The following is a 23,063-nucleotide window of genomic DNA, read 5'->3' as shown; positions in this document are numbered from 1 at the left end:
ATTATTATTCTTAGCAAGTAATGCTTTCTTCTGATGGCTAAAGAATTTCCTCTTCACTACACTTTAAAGGAACAGGATCTGAAGTACACTGGTACAAAACTCCAAATGTACCCCTGCACTGAAGGTTAAAACACATTTGACAGGCACATGTAGGGTTTTCAAAATTGCAGACTTTGCACATTTCCACTGGATGAGCTTCCCTGGAAGCTGCAAGACAGATGGCTCTACATTTTGGTAAAGTCTACATTACTATTCCAGGTATCCTGCATGTATTTATTAACTAATTTGGTGAAACGGCTAATGGACTGGTCCAATGACCCATTCCTACTACAATCCACTCAAATAAGTAAATGTGCAACATGAAAAACAGACAGTGAATGTCAGAGATGAAAAACTAATACAGCAGTATAATACAGTTATTAATATAAAGTAAATTACACAGTTTGCGATTACATAAAATTAATTAATAGTGTAAAACAGTGAGGTACATGGAGATGTGTCCTCAGTAAATGCAGTTTGGGCTACAGGATAGCATAAAGCTGACAAGGCAGAAAGACGGACAGGGATGCAACACGTGACTATTGAGCCTGGGAAACACAATGCTCAATTGTGGGGTCTGCTGTTGGCTTTACTAGGATGTGTTCCTATGAGAAAATACAGAGCAGGCTCGCAAGCCAAAGACAGGCAAAGCAGGCTCACAAGCCAAAGAGAGGCACAACTTTCTATGAAAACTATTAAAGAGCAGCTGCCTCTAATAAGTACATCACACACACTACCTCATGAGGGAGTTGCATTCTAGACTTCTGGGTTATGAGACAGGGGAGTCTCCAAGGAGTCTCTTTTGAGGATAAAGACATTTTAGGAAGAGTCCTTATTTAGGAGCAGAGAAAATGTAGGCAATATACCCACAAGTTATGGAAAAGAGAAGTCCATACTGTGTGTGAGTTCTGAAGGGAGAAAGAAATCTCCACTGGGTATGAGTACTTTAAAAACTCTAAAAAGTTACATGTTATGAGCAGGAGCGACCTTAAGTCAACTGGTGCCCTCGGCAAAAGGGCTCCACGGCACCCTTCCCATACCACCCGGTGCCCCCATCCTGGTCTACCCTCCAGCATATAAATACTGGAAAACTCCCCTGCTACAGTGGTGTCCAAGACGGCTGCCTAGCTGGCCTATGCCTAAGGCCAGCTATGGTTATGCGTAGTAATGTATTAATGCTCAGGAGCAAAGACAGAAGGCTGTCAGGTTTAACTACCCTTACTGATTACCTACTAAATAAAGTATGTTACGACAACTCTGTTAGAAAGAGAACATGAGGAGGCAAAGACTGGGGTTTGACTAAGCAAATGTCCTTTGCTTGGGCTAAGGAATTAAGCCAGTTTTTGTTTCCTTCTTTTTTTTTATGGGCCATTCTTCAAAACTGCACTTAACACTGGCGAATGAATAACTTTTTAGTTCATTTTTATTAAAAGAATGAAATCATCCATATGGTGGTACAACCTGAAACCCAAGTCTCTACTTTCATGGATGCATGAAAGAATGAATTATTGAACTGACTCTCCTTGCACTTCCACAATAAAAGTAGAGAAAAAGAAAATGAGATCAGGAGAACTAAGCAACTGCTGATGCTTCCACACAAGACTTGTTGTTTTGTACCTACATGTAGCAGAACAATAATGAAATGGTTTGCTTGCTTCCTCTTAGCACTTGTTAAACTGGATTGCTAAACTTGTCCTCCCTATGTTCACTTCAGTTTTCATAGTGGTCTTTTGCTTCTTCACATACCCAAAATAATGCCAGTAGGTGAACTGGTGATCATCTCCAGATGATTGTAACTGTGTGTGTGTGTGTGTGTGTGTGTGTGTGTGTGTGTGTGTGTGTGTGTGTGTGTGTGTGAATACATGTAAGTGTGATGTGCATCCTATGAACATTTGGAACTCCATCCAGCACTGGTTCCCTGCCTTATACTCACAAGTATTGAGTTAATATCCATCTCTCCCCATGGACCCTGCATAGGACAGAGGGGGGTATCAGAAAAATTAATGTGTGTGTGTGTTTGTGTATACACATACAAATGTGTGTGTGTGTGTGTATATATATATATATATATATATATATACACACATACATACACACACACACACACACATATATGTGTGTGTGTGTGTGTGTGTGTGTGTGTGTGTGTGTGTGTGTGTGTGTGTGTGTAGTGCGGATATCTATTTTTGCAGTTCCTGCAGAGGATGGCTTCCTTAATCACAAAAATGAGACACTGTCATGTGGAAGTTACCACAGCTTACATTTACAGGAACTGGCTCCTTGGGACTAAACATGGATTTATGTCACAGATAATGAAGTTCAAACTATCATAAATGCATTGCACTGAGACTGACACAACAAATCAATGCGCTGTAAGCTAAAGGAAGCACAAGAAAGTTGCACTTCTGTCAAAATGGAACTGCAACTAATTGTAGATCTTTATGAGTAACACTGTACATTGATTTACAACAGCATTTAAAAAAGACACCTAAACACTACAACACACCTTTACTATATTAAATATTAGTTTTCCCAAAGAAACACATTAACCTTTATACTACTATTACAATCTAGTACTGGTCTCTCAAATCTGTATGAGAGATTCTGTCCCCACACAGTCTAACTTAACTCCACACTTGCACAATTATGTCGTAAAAATAAGGAGTATTCAACTACACAACACACTTCAACATAAAGTGCCTGATCATATGACATTGTAACGATTTGAAGCTGATAACACAGTTTTGGAAAAGTCAGTTATAATAGTCTGAGCCAAGGTAAAGCTGCATATATACTGATGAAGCATCTCTCAGTGTCTTTCATTATGCCCTTGCGTAGGATGAAACAAGGGGAGCTGGGAGACAGAAACAGTGTTCTAGTACACATAATGAACTGCAGAGAAGTTTCACCTGGCTTGTGGTGGCAGTAGAGTTGAATGCTTCATTACAGGGAATTCCTTTCTCATGATCAGATCAGCAACACCTGTTTTCATTCTTTACCTCACCTGGCATACACATTTTTGTCACAGGACATGGAAGATGCATTTGCAGCTCATTATAATTTAGTAATAGATCTTTGTCAAACAATGTACACTTTGTGTTTTTTCCAGATATTTGCAAAGTACAAATGCTACAAAATGCCTTTCGGTAACATCATGGCAAGCCTATAAGGCTTATGTAATAGCTTTGAGACAAAAATCCATCATCTGATTGGTAAAGGATTGATCGAAGACCATCAGGATGAGACTGACCAAACAGTGCTTTGCACCAAACGAAGAGGGCACACTTCGAGAAGTGGACTGCTTCAAGTAAAATGTCCTACTTCCGAATAACTTAAGGGAAGGCAAACCCAGAAAGTCAAAATTTTATACACAGCACAAATCAGTCACAGTCAGTCTTAGTCTGTCTTTAACTTGTCAAAAGGGTAATAGCCCAAACATGACATTATTTCACAGCAGTTATACAAGGGCATCAAACTAGGCTGTCAAATTAAGTTTGTTATAAGAAAATGTATGGAAATACCTTAGCATTGCCCCAAAACCTTTCTTCTTGGCTTTCTTTTCTTGTTCGTTACTGTCTTCTTTTTTCTTCTTCTGTTCCTTCTCCTTCCCTTTAGGTTTTATTTTGACCTTCTTCTTTTCTTTATCTTTTTTCTTTTGTGTCTTACTATCTGTATCATCAGATTCTTGATGCTCCTGCATAGCTGTCTCAATACCTGGAGTTTCCCTGCCTGAGTGGGAACTCAGGTCAGAAAAGTCATCTGTGCAGGAAAAATTAGAGTTTAGAAAGTCGTATAAGTAAAGAATGTCACAAATTTTCAGTGATATTGTCAAGTTATTATGACCTAGAAGGCTATTAAAAACTAAGCACCGACATAATGGGTACGGGTTGTAGCTAAGACCTTTTGGAGCTGTACGCCAATTTCTGGAATACAGTCCCCTACCTACAACTCTAGTCACCATTTAACAAAATATTTAACCACAAATATGCCATTTTTTTAAAACTCTAGCACATCTCACTGCGCAAAATAAATGTTTTTTTTTTAAATTGTACACCATGACAGACATGGCTCCATGGTAGTGGATTTTAATCACATTTCCAGTCCTAAAGCTCTGCAGTAAGGCAAAGAAGCACAACTGCCACAGCTCCATTTAGAAACAGAGAGATGTGACAAAACTTTCAGTACATTTGCACTGAAGGTAATTTTTGTATTTTATATTGCTAGTATTGCATTTTTCACAGTCATAGTTTTGTTTAGCAACATTTCTGAACCAGCATTTGAGCTCTAGGCGATGCACTTATGAGGTCAATGTAATGCTATAGATACCATCCCTCAGGGCAAAATTGTGATGATACAGCACTTAAGTTGGTTAGAACTATCTACAAGTGAACACATAACTCACTTAAGTGTCTGACATCAGCTACAGATCCAGTTTGACAACAGGACTGTTTTCTGGAAGTACATAGACTTATCACTGGAAAAACTACATCAGCTGAAAATGTACTGACACAACTTATACTTTTGTGAATATTCTAACTTATTTCATCAGTTTGAGACAGTACAATCTGTAGTACATACGTCTTAAGGCCAGCAAATCATGAATTTGGATCACAAAATGGCAGCTCCTAAAAGTCCTGGTGTCTGTATAACAATGTGCGACACTCATGAGGTACACCAACGTTTGAAAGTATTAAAACTAGGGTCCCCGTTTATTCTTCCTGAGACTCTCCAGGTAGGTGGGTGTATTTATGCAAAAGAACCTAAGGCACTTCACAGAAACAAAAGACAGGTTTCGCAGTACCTTGGACAGCCCTTCCTTTCTTATAAAATCAGTTTGAGCAACTTCCAAGTGCTTTTGTTGTGCATAACCATTGCCGACATAGTTACTTTACTGCTTAAGCATTGCATTTGTACACAGCTATAGAATCCAACACATAAAAATGCTATCTAAAGGCAAATGGTTGCATTTTAAGCAGGTGTATGGGATTATTACATAATCTGACAGAAAATTTGTTTTACAGTATTTTTCCTACAATACTAGGAATTATTTAATGCTAAACCACCACGGAACATAATGACACTCCACCTTCAAACTTACAGAGTATAGACAATGTCCACATCCCGGGACCAGAGTACCACAATTAGTAGCCAAGCAATTATAATTACACTGTGGTCAAATTAAAATATATATATGTGTGTGCGTGTGCACACGCGCGCGTGTGTGTATATATCAATTTTGGACTCTAGTTTCTATTCAAAGGAACAGCACAAACTGATCAGTAGTAAGTTATAACTGTTGCCATCATTATATACAAAACAATTTTCATACTATGCTTATTTTCCCTTTGATGTTTAAAACCCCTGCTAAAAGTATGACTACAGGATGATCCAAAACAAGGAAATTATAATACAATTAAACATAATGTTAAGTGAATAAATAAAAACTTTGCCCTAACAGTTGAATACTTAGGGTTGGTATGAAATATGTGTGTCTTGAAAGCCACTTTAAAATCATAACCATTTGCATTTCTCTCTTTTAAAAGGGTAATAAGACCTACATAGCGGTGCAATGAACAACAGTGTCTAAGCACTGTATTATCTTAAATTCAGTACTGTAATACCTTAATTACTCTTCAGTAACAGCCCTAACAAGCTGAGAGAATGATTAAGCATTGCCTCTCAGGTAATGGTGATCTCAGAGAGACTGCTGTCTGGCAGTTTAGTAGAGGGTTAAGGTTATGAACTGCTAAAGGGCTTCACCCAGCAGTCTCATGTTTGATTCCCTCAGCCTCCACTTGTAAACTGTATCACACCGAGTAAGGCATTTAACCAAACAGTATGGCTGAGTCACCCCTGAAACAAGCTACCCAATAAGTTTAAATGTCAAATTAATAAAAAAAAGGAAAAGCTTGAAACAGTGGAATACTAGCCTAGAAAGTGATATGGCAAATGACAGGCACTGCTATAGTTTGTATATAGCAAGTATAATATAACTGGTCTTAAGAGATCATCATCAAAGCCATGAACAGCCCCATTTTGTACATCTGCAGTCTATGAGCCCCACCACACCCTTTACCCTATACCTAAAGACTCTTAAGTAGGTATTGTTACAATAGCCCATGTATTATCTCATGCTAGGATTTTTCTACCACATTAAAAATAAACAAACACATGCCAATATACTAATCTTTATAAGCAATGTCTAAAGAACGTATGTCAAAGTCTGGCCTCTAGCACAGACGATTAAGGCTATGAAGTATTAACAAACTGCTTCCTGAAATCCAGAGTTTGATTTCCTTAAGCTTCATCTGCTTACTGTGCAATTCACAGGAAGTCACTTAACCATGCAATACTCCTGAACTATGTCTTAAAAATCTACATGGATTAGTGCTTTATCCTGATTAACACATATAAATAAAGCATTTCTTAAAAATGAAGCATTCTGATTAATGAAATATACTGGTTTTATTTAGATAAAGTAACAGTTAGCACCTAGTAACAGAGAAAGTGGGAAGTTTAAAAGCAAGAGGTAATGGATGTAAGGATGAGACGCATGTGAAGCGATGCTGGAAAAACACATCATAAGAGCATTTGAAAGGTTCTAAACAGTGCTGCTTGCTTCTGCTGAAAACAAAAAAATCCAGTATCAAACATAACACTGTACCAGAACTGAACTACAGAAATAATGATTAATAAAATCAGAATCTACGAGACCGCGAACTACAAAGTAATTAGGTAACCTGTGGCAGTGGATTATGTGCATTCAATACTAGAAGGCCAGTAGGTTTTACCTCCACACTGTGTTAGATTATTTTTTTCCACTACCGCCAATGTAGTGTAACATGAGGGTGCTGCACTCAACAGCATGCTGTCCTTCAAATGAGATGTTAAACTGAGCTTCCATCTGCCTATGTTGGTAAGAGTCCAGTGGGATAGAAAACATCCCCTGGCAATTATGGCAAATATTGAAAACAGTAGGTGTTTCACTGAGAAATTTTTTGTACACATCATTCACATTATACACTTTTCAAAACTGTATGCACACGTAACGCCAGACTCCAAGACAGTTGCTCAGAGTGCAAGTCTGCCCTGATTCCAAAACACTTGTGGCCAGTGTGACTTGGTTTGGTGTAAAGCCCATCTATAAACAGGATTGCTATGGAGGCCAGATTCCAAAACACCATCAATTACACTGACAGCAGCAGCTCTTTTGGAACTGGGCCAGTAGTTTTACGTGCATTCATTTTCCTTTGTATCTAATCAACCCACTATTTTTGCCATAGCCACTTTTTTTTCTTTATTTTCACTAACCCATCCTCACTTGTCAATATATTAACAGTTATGTACACTTACCTTTCCATATGTACCACTCAGATAATAGCACATTTTCATCAACTTTCTCTACTACATTTTTTACAATATTTTTATTTCCAATATCACTGTCACTATATAATAAAATTTTCATATTTACATTATTGAAAGAGTCATACTTAAAAGTTTGTTTAAGCTGCTGTAAAGTCACTTCATCTTTTTAAAAGTCAGTAATGCAACTTCCATTAGTCTTCATCCTTATATTTGCTAACAATCTTTCCTTTCGGCTTTCACACATTTATATTTTAACTTTTAATCCCATTAACATTAATTGCCAAAATAAATCTGCACATTCATATGCATTTTTAAACATTTTCTGTCCTTGATTACTTTTCTCGTATACCTAACTAGCTCTTCCCATAGTTCGATATAATAATTATTCATCATTTTTCATATTCTTCTTTCCTTTTCCTGGGTACATCATATCTTCCTAATGTCCTCCATTTGTGTTTACGTCCACATTCACTGACTTTCCTACTTATTTTCTGCCTTTTCTCTTTTCCGTGTTCCCATTGTTTTCCACATCTTAACATATTCTACATAATACACTTACTAAAGCTGTCTTGTCAAAAGTTCTCTCTCTAGCACCCAAAACAAATATAAGAATGACAAATATATAATAGGATTTATTAAACCAGTCTATTTTCACTTTAACTGAAATACAGTATTCCCCTTCTACTGGAGCTAAGTCCTGAGCCTCATATAAACCAAAAGAATTTCAAAAAGTCATTCCCCATAACAAATGGGATATGTATACATTTCCACCTATTTAAGTCAACTTTTCCAGTTTGACAGAGTACGTTAAATACAATTTCATTTTGTAGGACAATTGAAACACTTTCCACAGCCCAACACAAATTCTAATTTTTACCAAAACTTCTTTCCAATGTTACAGTATTCAGTTTTGGTTTCCAAGCTTCATACCCAACATGTTTTTAGCATGCTTTGTAAAATATATAGATTCAGTTATCACAGTATCCCCAACCTTTTCTTTTTCTCTTAATTTAATTTTAAACCTACCTCCTGCAGCCGTCTTTCTATAACTACAATTGTGTCTTTCATCTAAGTTCTTTTTTTTCTTTTGTAATTATAATCAAAATGTCAGCATAAGATACATGCACTGGAATTATTACCCCATAATCACCTATCCAGCCCCTCCTGCGAACTTCTGACAACTTAGTTACAGCATTCATGACTGTAATAAACTTCATACCACTCACCAGGTGTTAAGTGCTTTATTATTTTTGTACTAGAACTCTTTAACTTACCCATCCACTTCCCTTCACTTTTATCCATGTTCTTCAATAAATTGGCTAAGACCTTCAGTACAGTTTTTCAGCTCCTTACATTTCTGTAATTCTCCACATTTGTAATGACTTATATCGTCAAACAACATATTCATGCTGTAAGATATTTATCTTCTTTCTTTGCTCTTTCATTACAATTACTTATTTTTTATTAATATCTTCTTAATAGTCTTCCCTACAACACTATACAGCCCCTTCATATATAAAATGCAGGTGTGTAAAATCTTACCGTAACAGTAGATGTCCTTCTCTTCACTGTTGCACTACTTAAGGGGCATCCCCTCCCCACCAAGGGTAGTTCAATGTCCTGCCAGTATAGCAGAGCCTTACATTTTCCAGGATGTTTTACATCACACGTATGCTCCCCACTCATGGCGTATGGCATAAAGGTGATGTACAGAAGTACATAGCTCAGACATGAATAGCCCAAGGAAGAACAGCAGTCCAAGGAGAGGAAGAAGGGCATGTACATCCAGAAGGAAAAAAAGGAGGAGAAGAGAACAAGGGGGAGGAGGGAGGAATCGACTACTGCAACAGTGAAGAGAAGGACATCTACTGTTATGGTAAGATTTTGCACAACTGTACAACATTCTTCTATATCACTTGTTGCAGTATACATCACCAAAGGGAGAGTACAACATTTCAAGAGGGAACTCGGGAGAAGGAAGGCCCAGAAGAACCCTCCAGAAAACCATGCAGGATAGTTCTGGCAAAGCCAGCTCTTGCTCTGGAAACATCCAATTTGTAATGCTTAGTAAAGGTATGGGCAGAGGAATAAGTAGCAGCCTCAAGGATGGAAGTGGTATTCAAGCCTTTGAAAAAGCACCAAAGGAAGCCATAGCCCTGGTAAAATGAGCCTTTACCAAAACAGAACAGCCTTAAAAATCCATGAAGAAATGGTCTGCTTAGAAACAGCCAATCTAGAGATCTAGGATGAAAAGAAACAAAAAGTTGTTCAGACTTGCAAATTGCATTAGTCTTGTCCAAATAACATCTGAACTGTCTATGCAAATCCAAGGTGTGAAGAACCTCATCACTAGCAGACTACAGAAAAGGAAAACATGTTGACAAATTAATAGACTGTTTAAGAGATAATTCATTACCTACCTTGGGCATAAAAGTAGGATTAGTACAAAGGGGCATCCTGTACCTATGAAAAACTAAAAAAGGAGGAACAGCATAAAGACCTGAAGCTCAGTCACACTCTCAGCTGAAGTAAGGGATAAAAGAAGAACAGTCTTCTGTGTACAATGCTGCAAGGAACTGAAGCTGCAGGCTCAAAAGAAACCAGAGTAAATTTTTTAAGAACAAAATTAAGGTCCCAGGAAGGAAGAACATATTTCCTGGGAGGCCTAATATAAAGGACACCTTTAAGAAATTATTTGACCTCAAACCTAGAGGCCAAAGGAGGAGACAAAGACAGACAAGTAGAAACAGCTGAACAGTGAGCTTTAACTGAAGGATACGTCAACCCAGCATGGAGCAATTCACACAAATAACAGAAAAGCAGAGGAATCTCCACAGAAAGTGGATCCTGGTTATAAGCAAAGCACCAGACAGAAAATCTCTTCCATTTGGATACCCAGAATTTCCAGGAAGTGGGTTTCCAGGCCTCCTGCAGAACCTGAAGCATATCCTTAGAAAAAAGGTGTGTGAAAAGAATCATAACGCTATCACCTACAGTGTTAACTGAAGAGTGGACAAGTGAGGATAACTTGTGGTGATTGCCCTTGGCTAGGTGCAGAAGAAGAGAGAACCAATGCTTTCTAGGCCAAAAGCGAGTCATCAAGAGGATTTAGAGGAGTCTTGCTCTATATCTTGAGCAGGACCCCCGGTATGACAGGAAGGGAATGGAGGACATACAGAAACATTCCCTTCCAACAAAAAGAGAGGGCATTCACGCTCCAGATCAGAGAACTCAGGGATCTGGTGCAAAAAAGTGGAAGTTGACTGTTCAGAAGGAAGGCAAAAAGATCTACCAAAGGAGTATCCCACAGGTGGACAATGTCTAAAAATAAATCTTTGTGAAGCATTCATTCATTATGGACTTGCTCAGAGTCTATCACAATGTTTAGTTCTGAAGGAATATAAACAGCTTGAAGTGTCATCTGATATTTGACAGCTAATCCTCAAACCTGAAGAGCTAGTCTGCACAGAAGGTATACCCGTTTGCCCACTTGTTTGATGATGTACTACATCATTGTTGTACTGTCTGTAAAAAGGGTATAAAAGGCTTGAAGGACCAGAAGGAGAGCTCTAATCTCCTTGATGTTGATGTAGTTTGACCTCTGAGGAATGGGCAAAAGACCACGCATCTTGAAAGGGACAAAAGAAGCACCTCACCCCGTGTCTGAGGCATCTGAAAAAAGTTCCTGAGCTGGGGACTGGGGGTTGAAAAGAAAGTCCTGGGTTGAAAGATAGCTGATGAATCCACCACTGCAGCTCAAGCTTGAGACATGGAAGAGGAGGGACTAGGAAATGTAGAGGATGACACTACTGGAGCCAGATGGCCTTTAGGAACTATTGTAAATTTCTCATACAGAGTCTGGCTAGAAGTAGCATAAGAATGGTGGAAGCCATGAATCCCATGGATGTAACTGAGACTCCAGAAAGAAGGGACTGAAAAAAAGGCAATTAGACCACGAGCCTTGGGTGGTGGCAGTGAAGCCAGCATAGGAATGGTCTGGAGCCTGCAACAGAGAAAAACATGATGCTGAAAAGGAGTCAGGATGGATTTCTGGAAATTTATTATAAACCTTAGGCTTTGCAAAAGGGAAATAGCATAGTGCAGGTGCTGAAGCAAGGTCTCTAGGGAGTCTATGGATAAAGCCTGAATGAGCAGGTCTTCCAGGTAAGGAAAGATTTGCATCCCCCTCATCCTGTAAAAGGCAATCACAGGAGCAAGGGATCTGGTGAAAACATGTGGGGCAGAAGAGACACCAATTGTTTACTGGAGAGTGTCCGGAGACATTGGAACATCCTACAGTGTGACCCAGATGTTGCAAACATCATCTCCGATAGGTGCATCTTTTCTTATAGGAATGGTAAAAAACTTAAATCCTATTTCAATCACTACAAATGTAGTGACAACAAATATGCTGGTATGGTACAGACTACTTTGTCAGGAGACACTTTACGTGGGTGTTTTCCTTGTGGCCACTGCATTAACTGTAAATATATCTCCACAACCAAGGAGTTCTCAAGTAGAAATTGCCCCAAAGTTTTTGATCTAAATATTTTTGTGAATTGTAGTAGTGATTGGGCCATTTATCTGGCCACATGCAGCTGTGGAGCATTCTACATTGGGCAGACCTCCAGGTGCATTAGATTACGAATTTCCGAACATTATAGCAATATCAAACAAAAAAAGGTGACTAATGCTCTATATAAACACCAGTTGGTCCATCCAACAGCCAAATTTATGTTTATCATAATTGATGTCATACAGGGTGATCGTAAAAATAAAACTGGTTGGCATAGCATTTTGAATTGTAAAGAAAAAAAGTGGATAATTAAACTCGGTGGTCTTTTTTCCCCCGGTCTTAATGAATATTTATAAGCATTCAACCAATGGGATCCATGTATTGAGTATTTAAACAGCATGTAATTGAATTTTTTGTATACACTGAAGAAGGCTGTGTAATTTACCAGCCGAAACCGGTCTGTTTGTATTTGCTGTGTTATATATTTAATATATTATTTTTAGTCACTCATTGCTGGCTCTATCTCTTTTTGTTCTCTTGGTTCATGTTGGGGGACGTGCATTTACCTTCGCGCAGGAGGACGTTTTTTGCAGAAGAGAGGACAAAAGGCAAAGCAGAGAACTGAAAATGCAAGGAAGAAACAGAGAAATGCAGATATTTCCTAAAATGGGGAGGAATAAGGATGTGAAGATAAGCATCCTTGAGATCCACAGAGACCAGGAAAGCCTTTGGAAGAAACAGGGGAAACAGAGTCTGGGGGGGACAACATCCAAAATGGAAGGGATGTTCAGAAACATGTTTAGCTGAAAAAAGTCCTGAATGGGTCTCCAGGTGCCTTCTTTCCTGGGAACAAAAAACATTCTGGAATAAAACCCCTTCCCCTCCTGGGGAGTGGGAAATGCTTGGATGGTACCTTGAGATAAAAGGCCCTGAAGTACATTCAGAAAGAAAGGCGGCCGTTCCTGAGGAGTTTGGGGAATGATGAGAAAAGGAGGAAGGGATTTCCACACCATTAAGTATCCCTGATGGATGACAGACAGAACCCAAGAATCCTGAGTGATCCTTAACTAATTAGGAAGGGACAGGGAAAGGTGAAGAGACAAAGGGACCTGACTTAGAAAGGAGGGAAGCAGGTAGTCAGACAGAACATAGCTAATCTGGAAAAGGAAGTTTCTGAGTAGGCTTAGCAAGAGAAGCCCATCTAGAACCCTTCTTACCTTTGGGAGAAGGGTGAGGCTGTCTACGAACAAAAGCAGGCTTAGAGAGATAATTTCTCTGAAATTTAGGAATAAGACAAATAAAAATATGCTTCAGTTCCTGCAAGGCCTTGTCCTTGCCTTGCAGAGACTTAAAAAGCTCAGCAGTTACAGAACCACAAAGATTTTTATTATCAAGGAAAGCATCGGACAATTTAGCCTTAATATCATCAAGCAAAGGCTGGAGGCGAAGCCAAGAGTAGCACCTCAACACAGAACCAAAAGCAGCAGCTCTAGAAAAAGCATCAGCTGCATCATAACTACATTTAACAGAATGGTGAGCCACTTGGTAAGAGGACTCCAACAAATAGAGGGCTGAAACCTTCCCTTCAAAATCTGGGAGTTCAGATATAAACTGACAGGCATGAGAAAGACCAGCTAAGACATACCTGGTCATATGGGTTTGATAATTAATAGCCTGAAAGGCCAGGCTAGCACCAGTATACATCATTTTGCCCAGCCATTTCATGGCCCTACAGTCCTTGTCAGAAGGAAACAATTTAGTGGAAAGCAAGAGCTTCAAAGGTCTGTCCGAAGAAACAGACACAACAGAGGGGTTAGCAGAGGGACATCTGTAGAGTAATTTACATTCATCATGCACCTTATAAAATCTGCAAGGCTTTTTAGGGGCTGGAGGTTGGTAATCAGGAACCTGAGAAGTTGCTGAAAAAGTGTCCAACAGGGCAGCCAGGAACAAAGGAACAGCAGAGGGCTTAGGGGTCTACATCTGGAGGAGATCATAATACCTTTCCTGGATGCCAGAAACCTGAAAGAACTCCATTATACAAGAGACAGTATCCCCAAAAGAGAGTTCCTCAAAGGAAAAATCTGGGCTAATGGAATCTTCCTTCTCAGAACCAAAGTCCAGTGGTGAGGAGTGTGCCAAAGACATTTCCCTGGAGTCCAAGTCATCATCAGAAGAGTCCTGCACCATAGGTCTCTTGGGTGGAGTAGATGACCAAGGAGGAGCAGGGACAGAAACTCACTGGGGATGCTTCAATGCCACGAGTGCATTAAACAACCCCTTTTTGCCATTCATGCTGGGGATCTTTGGGGGCAGGGGATTTGTGCTTAGTTTTCTGCTTCTTCTTTAGAGTGACGTCAGCCCTAAAGACCTTAGGAAGTTTGGACCCTTGCCAACACTCTATGTAGTGGGAATATCCTCCTGAACAAGAATCTGCATAACATTCCTCAGACCCACAGATATGATCAGCTGAGGTTCCCCCTCAACATCTGCAACAGATGTCTCCAGAGCTTCCGAGGACATGAAAAAGCTTGACCCATGCCAGCCTCCAACGTGGTTGTAGCAGAGGAATATGATTGAACAACTAGACAATCCTCTGGGCTTTCATCAGCTTCAAGTAAAACATCCAGGGGATGTGGTACAGCAGATGAATCTGACCTAATTTTTTGGTCGTCTTCTTGGCAGATGGCTGAGCATCGGGACAGGATGATTCTGCCATAGTACCTTGCACCAACAACTTAAGACACTGGTCCTCCAGGTAGATAGACAAGGAGGAGAGATGACTACAAAGGGTCTTAGGGACAAACACTTGACAAATCCAGCACTTAGTATGGTCATTAGAAGCACCCAAACAAAAAAATAGACTACTCGTGATGGTTCTTATGGGAAATCTGCCTCCCACAATGAGATTTCCCTTTCTGAATGACATGTAAACTTGCAAACCAAAAGAAAAATGAGATAAGAAGAAAACCCCAACTGGGCACTTATCTGAAAACTGCTTGGTAACAAGCACAAGCAAAGGAGCATTCAGACAGACAACCGAAGATGGCATTTGGACTGGTGACAAAGTACGGACTTATGCATGTCCATACATCACCTTTATGCCCGACTCCATGAGCAAGGAGCATACATGTGACATAGGATGTCCTGAAAAACCTAAGGCTTTGGTATACTGGGCGGATGTTGGGCTACCTTGGGGGGGGTCCCGCTTTAGTGAAGAATACTGCAACACTGATATGGAAGGACATCATCCATCATTACTTAACTGCATCTTTTCCTGCAGAATTCTCATAAGAAACTACTGTAGCCTGTATTTTCCAATGTTACTTGTTTCCTTATATTTATACCATTTCATTTTTTTTTTCCTCAGACAATTTTTAAACTCTTTACATATTTCTTCTTTTTCTAATCTCTCACATAACCATCTCTTAATTTTTAAAAACACATTCTTCTATTAACTATCCACTTCTTTACAATATGAATACATATCCCGTCAGGACATGCTACACTTCTATATACCTCTTTCAGTACACTCTCCAATTACAATACTGTTACCACCTTGTCCAGTTTCACAACTTGCTTCATATCCTGCTTTATCACACCCTGTACCTCACTGTACAATCCGCTATCTTCTTTATACATACTTCTAACATAATTCATTACTACACTATTTCTTTTTTTACTCAGCTTATTACCAATCCAACCAGACCCAACAGAAACAATGACAATGGTTCCATCCTTGATTGGATTCTAGTCTCTGACCCAAACAAAATCTCTTCCATAGGCACACTACCCAGCAGTATCAATGACCATCTTCCTACCTATATTCTGCGTAAAACCTCTTCTTTGCTAGGTCTACACCAATATAAACAAACAAGAAATCTCATCAATTTTAAATCCACAGTCCTCAATGAAACCTTGAAAAATGTCAGCCGGGAAATACTAAAAATTCTTTGCCTCAATGAAGCTGTTGAGTTCAACTCAACATTTCTCAATATTCTAAACAGAGCTGCCCCACTTTGACAAAATGAGAGTAAAAACTAACCATGCCATTTGGCTCACTAGGCCCGCCAAACAAGTCATGGCTACTAGGGGCAAATCCTGGAAACTATGGCAAAAAACAAAAAACCCTCTGATCTCTCACAATGTACGCAACTCTGTAATCAGCTAAAACATCTAGTCATCAAAGACAAAAAAGAAAACTATCTAAACCTTCAAAAGAACCATAAACAAAACCCAAAGAAATTATGGAATTCTATCACATCCTTGCTAAATCCAGGATCAAAGAACAATCCCGGTCCACATCCAGGCAAAATACCTACTGAAATAGCCACCATTTTCAACTCAATATTTTATCAATACCATATCTAATCTCACTGCCTCTTTTCCTCAATCTAGCTACATTCCTAACCCTGAAGCTGCAAACCAACCTTCACTGAATACCTTACCTCCATCCCACCCAGCTTTTCTTTCTCGCCTATACCTACTGCTACAACAACAAAATTGCTTTTCAAACTCAAACCTGGCATTAATGCTCCTGACAAAATACCCTCTGAATGCCTTCAAATGTCAGCCAGAACTGTTGCTTACCCTATTAGCACACTTCTTAACAAATCTATCTAGGAGTCCTATGTTCCCAGCTTCCTAAAAAAAGAATATATTCTTCCTCTTCACAAAGGTGCCAACAGCATGGACATTTCTAATTTCCTACCCATCACTGTTCTCTCCCCTATAGGCCGTGGTAGTGCAACGGTAAGTATTGTCGCCTCACAGCAAGAGGTTCTCTGGTTCGATTCTTGGCTGGAGAGCCTTCTGTGTGGAGTCTGCATGTTCTCCCCACAGTTGAGTGACATTAAAGACATGCAGGTAGGTGCGTTGGTGAATGGGTGTGCCTTATTTGTAGGTTGGGCATCGGGCTGGCACCTTGGCATAGTAAAACTCCACTGCCAATCATTAGCAGACGGGAATTCCGCTGTGGCAACCCCTAACCGGGAAAAGCCAAAAGACATTAGTTTTACTGTTCTCTCCTCTATTTCTAAGATCTTGGAAAAAGGTATTCATATACAACTTCTAAACTTTCTGCTTCATAAACAACTATTTTCTCCCACCCAACATGGGTTCATGCAAGGCCACAGTACCATATTAGCTCTTATATCCTACATGGACAAAATTAACTAAACTCGAGATGTAGGTAAAACTGTATCCTCACTCTTTCTCGACCTCTCTTAAGGCCTTCAATACAGTCTCCCACCCTTTACTTAGTACACAGCTCTCTAAACTAGGCATCTCTTCCTCATCCCCAAATTGGTTCTCTAATTACCTGTCAGACAGACAACAAGCTAACAAATGGCAGCACTGTCTCTAATCCTTAACACATGAACAGGGGTTCCCCAAGGTTCCATACTAGGGCATCTCCTTTTCAGTATTTTCAGCAAAGACTTTCACTCCGCAGTTAGTCAAGGTTATGTAATACAATATTGTCGATGATTCAACCATCATCTGCACTGTTAACTCCATACCAGAACTTCATCAAAATACCCAAAACACCTTTACCGGTACTGAAACTTGTATGACCAATAACTACTTTGCCCTTAACCTTAACAAAGCAAAACTTATTTCACCCCCAAGAAAACCACTCCCCTAAACAAGACAGAGTTCACTACACACTCTCAAAACAATACCATTATCAAGGTTGTAAGGTTGTTTCTCCTACAAAACTACTAGGTGCAATGTTAGACAAAAACCTAACATTTGACCTGCATGTGCACAACAGTATCAAAAACAACCCCATCAAAAACTAGTTATCCTCTACAGACATAAATATTTCCTCAGCCATTCCACAAAACAAACCTTTGCCACAACCTACATTCAACCTTCTCTCACATACAGTGCTCCCCTACTTACAAATATTCAGTCCTCTCTGAAATCCAAGCTTGAGACCTATTACAACAAAAAGTTTGTAATGGATGCTAAATGAACCTCCCATCACTGTTCCTCATTAGACTTACTGAACTGGCTTTACTCCATAATTACCATACATATATACAATTAACTACTGCACATAAAAATATTTTCAAACCTTCAGACTGCCTAGCTCATACCTTTACATTCACTATCTACTATCCAAATAGGCCTCTCAGAATAGAGAACCAACTTCTCCTGAAAGTACAAAAATCAAACCTTCCAGTTGGTCAGATGCTATACTCCTTCACAGTAGCCAAACAGTGGAATGCCCTTCCCCCTATCAATAAGGACTATTAAGAATGTTTCTACTTTTAAAATGTCTCTATGGTAATACCTCTCACCCTATGGCACATGTACCAACTCTGTATCTTTCAAAACCTGATTCCTCAGCTCTCTTCTACCACTATACTTACTATACTGCTATACTCCCTTACTGTTGGTCTACTACTACACTTCTACCTGCCCATATGACTAATGAAAGAAACACTTGCTGTTCTTACCATATTGATATACCTATGTGATATCCATATTCAACTAAAGTTATCGACATGTATACCTATGCTGACCTACTACTACATCCCTATTGTGTTCCTGCAAAACTTATTTTCACAAGTTGCTATACTCGCATTGTTATTTGAAGTTTATGAAACTGGCATGTTTTACCTTTATGTATTCAACTGTTACTCCCGACATGTGTATCCAAACGTATATCCATCGGTGTTCTCCTGTATTATTATGTACGTGTTTATGTGCAGCTTTTATCTCCAGGCCTCCTCTGAAAATGGGCTCTTCTTGGTCCAGTGGACTACCCAGTAAACAAATGCAAATAGAAACAAATAAATATTTTTTTGTATATTACTTAATTGCTTCTATTAATTTTTGTCATTTTACCTTTCTCATATGTTATTTCCTTCCCAAAAATTCACTTCCCCTTAAAGCCATTTGCCTAAATATCATATCCTTAACTCCATTTCTAATATATATTTCTCTCCTTTTTTCACATATTCCATATTCTTTATTTAATGTCTTAATATTTATCGACTAATAAACCAGATGTATGTCATAAGATCAACCCCCACATCCGTGAGAAGAGATCACTGAATGTCTTAAATATCGAAAGCAGATCAGCAAATTCCACTACATCGAATAGGAATAGTTTGCCAACAGCTGAATGTAAGTTGGAAAGAATACACATATTTATTCCCATCATGTTATACATTCCAAAACTAACAAGTAAAGATGCTGATGTCCATTTTTTTTTTCTTTTTTATTTTATAAATGTGTATTTTCTTATTTGTTTCTGTACCTTTCCAACATGAATTATAAAAGGATATCATAGTCTCATGTTCTCACCACAGTAATCTTCTTTCACTTCTCATTTCTGCAGTTTTATTTCTTTTATTAACATCTTAGAATGTTTTTCATACTTTAATAATGTTTTCATTTTTCTTATTTCAACCTGAAAGGGTACACTGTAAAACATGCTACTTTCTTTTATTTAATTTCTGAATACTTTGAATGAGATTGGTATAACAATTCTAGCCTTTTTTTACTTTTAAATGTGCATACTCTCTTTTTCTCTCACTACCCTTAACCATCTTGTTCTATAAACACCCATACATGTTTTTATATCCTGTGTAACCTTTCCTTTAATTTTTGTTAAATTACAACTAAAATAAATCTACCATTACTACTTCTATGTTTGCTATGACATGCCTCTTTTTCAAACTAAGTACCTTTGACTTGCACTTATATATGTATATATTACTATTAATCCTAATGGTTTTCTTATCACATACCATCATTTATGTTATTTTAACTACAGTGTCCAACAGTTTACATTATCATTTTTATTAGTACTAGTGTTCCTGAATAGGTTTCTTTTTTTAATACCTTTATTAAATTATCACTTAAGACACATGCAAACATATAATAACAGAAAAGGAAAAAAACATATTAACATTTTTTTTCCATTTATGTACATTATACATCACTTATCTTTTCTTTTATTGTAACTATCATTAGTCCCCAACATTACACCAATTGCTGAATTCCTGCCTTCCCTTAGACATCATTCCTCCTTCTCTTCCTGATTATTCTGCATGTATTATTCCCACAACTTCCACATATCTCCATGTTATTTGCTCTATTTTCTGAAGATCCCTCTTCCTGTTCTTTTATCAGTTTTAAAATATTAAATACTTCAAATGAAATTGGCTTAGACTTCAACTTCCATTTTCTAGTAATTGCCTTTTTGACAGCCAAAACAATTAAACTTAACATCTTACTATGTCTAGACAATTCAGATCATGTGTCCCAACTCAAAAAATCATTTATTTAGATACAGCAAATTGCTCATTAAACATTTCTGACAAAGTACTTTTAGAATCTGCCAGCTCATTACAGTCCCAAAACATATGTTCCCAGTTACCTCTTTTATCCCCATCATACCTCCAACATTTGCTATCTACCTGAGGAAAAAATCTTTGAAGTCTGCTTGGAGTATAAAAATGCCTATGCAAACATGTCTAAGTAAAAATACTAAATCTTCTGGACTTGGCTGCATACGTGGGAGCCATATACCTATCCTCTCACTGCTCCCTTGTAAATTGCCTTTGTAGTCTCTCTCCCCTATCTTGTCTAACCTCCTCTGGTGGAGTCTTATCGTTATCATGCAATATTTTATTTGCTTATCCCTTTTTTAAAAGCAGCTTCTGTCCTAGATTTAACAGAAAACTGAACAACAGCAGGACTTTCACTTAATATTCCCCTTTCACTTTGGATATACTCTGATATCAATGCCTGGAGGGAAGGCTGTCACTAGCCAGCAGTCCAAACTTCTTCTTGGCCTCATCCCGCTCTATTACCTTTCCTCTCTAGTTATTTGCTCCCAATACCATGGCTCCTTTGCCTGAACAGACTTCTTCACCAAGTCAAAACAATGAATGAGCATTATCACCTTCTGAGCATCTCCCTTTCATCTTTCACCAAAAAAACTTGTAACTATATATATCAATTTATATTTTATTTCACCATTCACTGACAATAAATTTTCTTGCGTTGTATTTATTCTATTGAGAGTAACTACTACAATATTCACATTACCCCATTCATTGCATCTTTGTTCACTCCATGGCTCCATTTCCTTTTCAAGTCTGACCGTATTGACCACTAACCCCTCTTCACGTTCATCAGATACCATTTCTAAACTGCACTCCTCTTCTTCATCTGATGCAAGCACATCAAACTTATTTTTTCTTTATTCACATTTCTCTGATGAAGTAACTAAATTAGTGTCCTTATATACTGCTATATTCTGAAATTCTACTTTAAGATCCTTAAACATTTCAGTTTCAACAATTTCTATGTTTCATCTGCATTAATATTAATGACCCTGTCCCTCTGCATCAAATTTTCTTCCACATATGCATCAGAGCATCACAATTTCCTTGTAATGAAGGACAGTTATAGCATAAATGTCCTTCAGCACCACTCCTTCTGTTATACAGTATACAGTCTAGAGCTGAGTATCTATTTCCTAAAAGTAAACTATCTTGGTTTAGAGAAATCCTGCATTAGATGTCTCATATGACCACAAAAAAAGAGACAAGCTTGGCTTTCTACAGTACGTTATACTGTATTTCCCACTCATAATTACAATTCTCAACAGATTCTGTAAAATGCCAGCCTTTACCATTAAGCATACTTAAATGTCCCATGCACAACTCGATACCTTTATTTATTTATTAATAGTTTATACTATTTTACACTGCCCTGAAAAGAGGATTTCAGTTTATATTCAGTTATGTAATCAGTTCTGAAATCCACAATTTTGTCCTGGGATGTAAATGTAGGTTCTGTAAATAATACTCATTCCATGGGGAACAGAAACTTGGCCTTTCACACTCTGTCACAAATGTATCTGCTAAAGCAAATGACAAAAGTTTTCTCAGAAAAATAAACACTGTTCCCAAATGCCCTTCTGTCCTTCACAGATTGTATCAACAGAAACCGCAATCTTAACAACCTTTCTTCAGCACTATTCATAGACTTGTCTAAAGCTTTTGACATGGTAAATCATCAAATCCTGGAATCCCTATCATTAGATAAATCTTCTATAAAGTGGTTCCAGTCCTACCTTGATAAAAGACAACAGGCCGTACTATGGCACAAGTCCTCTCACCTGCCCGTCAACCTTGGTGTCCCCCAAGGTTCCATCCTAGGACCATTACTTTTTTCCATATTTATCAACGACCTTCACCTTGCCATCCCCCAAGCCACATGCATTCAGTATGCAGACAACTCCACTCTGATATGCTCAGCTACCACCTCTTCTGAACTGCAATCTCTTACCCAACAAGTATTTAACACAGTTGAAAAATGGTTCACACAGATGCCTTCTCCTCAACTCCAAAAGACTAAACTCCTCTTCTCTACCACCAATAAGTCCTCTCCTCTTGATTTCTCACTTATCTCTACCAATAAAACTACTATATCCCCCGAACCTACCACCAAACTATTAGGTATCACCATAGACAACAATCTAAACTTTGATATCCATATCAACAATACTATAAAAACTGTCAACAAAAAACTAGGCTCTCTCTATAGGATTAAATCTTTCCTCCTACCTTCAGCAAAAACCACTATAGCACACACTCATCTAATATCTTCACTTCTTTATGCCTCTCCCATTTTCACCAATCTATACAAAAATAATCTTAGCAAATTGGAAATGTCCTACAATAACATTGCCAGATTTGCTACAGGACACCCATTTAGAACCCACCATTGCATTAATTTAAAGCAGCTGGGATGGCTTGAACTACAAAATCTGATTAAATTCCATCAACTATCCATAGCGCACAACACTTTTTACAAACCTTCCAAAACTCCTATTCTATCGACACTCATCACTCCCTATAAAAACCTGAAATCCTTAAGGTCTTTCTCAGAGACTTCTAGCACTTACCACTAAACCAAACAAAAGGCAGGTGACTCCCCTCTTTTCTAATACAGTTGGAAAAGCCTGGAATATCCTCCCCAGTGAACTCTCCTCAATTCCCTCTCTATCGTACTTCAAAAACAAATTGAAAGTCTTCCTCAGAACACACTGGTTATGCCCCTGTACTAAACCTGACTAGCTATACGTCGCTAACTACTTTGTTCTTCCTACCCC

The 23,063-nt window shown here is 38.4% G+C and overlaps 1 protein-coding gene across 1 annotated transcript in view; it reads right to left on the bottom strand.

The window, feature by feature from the left end:
• The window catches only part of PARD3B (par-3 family cell polarity regulator beta), a 5,075,916-nt gene that overhangs the window by 1,720,255 nt on the left and 3,332,598 nt on the right, over positions 1–23,063 (bottom strand). Inside the window, exon 22 of the mRNA XM_044075955.1 lies at positions 3,561–3,798. Coding sequence (XP_043931890.1) covers positions 3,561–3,798 — 238 coding nt within the window. The remainder of the gene's footprint in view (positions 1–3,560; positions 3,799–23,063) is intronic.

This window comes from Protopterus annectens, chromosome 6.part1 (genome assembly GCF_019279795.1).
Source record: "Protopterus annectens isolate FY-2018-M chromosome 6.part1, PAN1.0, whole genome shotgun sequence".
NCBI classification, from domain to species: Eukaryota; Metazoa; Chordata; order Ceratodontiformes; family Protopteridae; genus Protopterus; species Protopterus annectens.
This window is presented reverse-complemented; position numbering and strand designations above follow the sequence as displayed.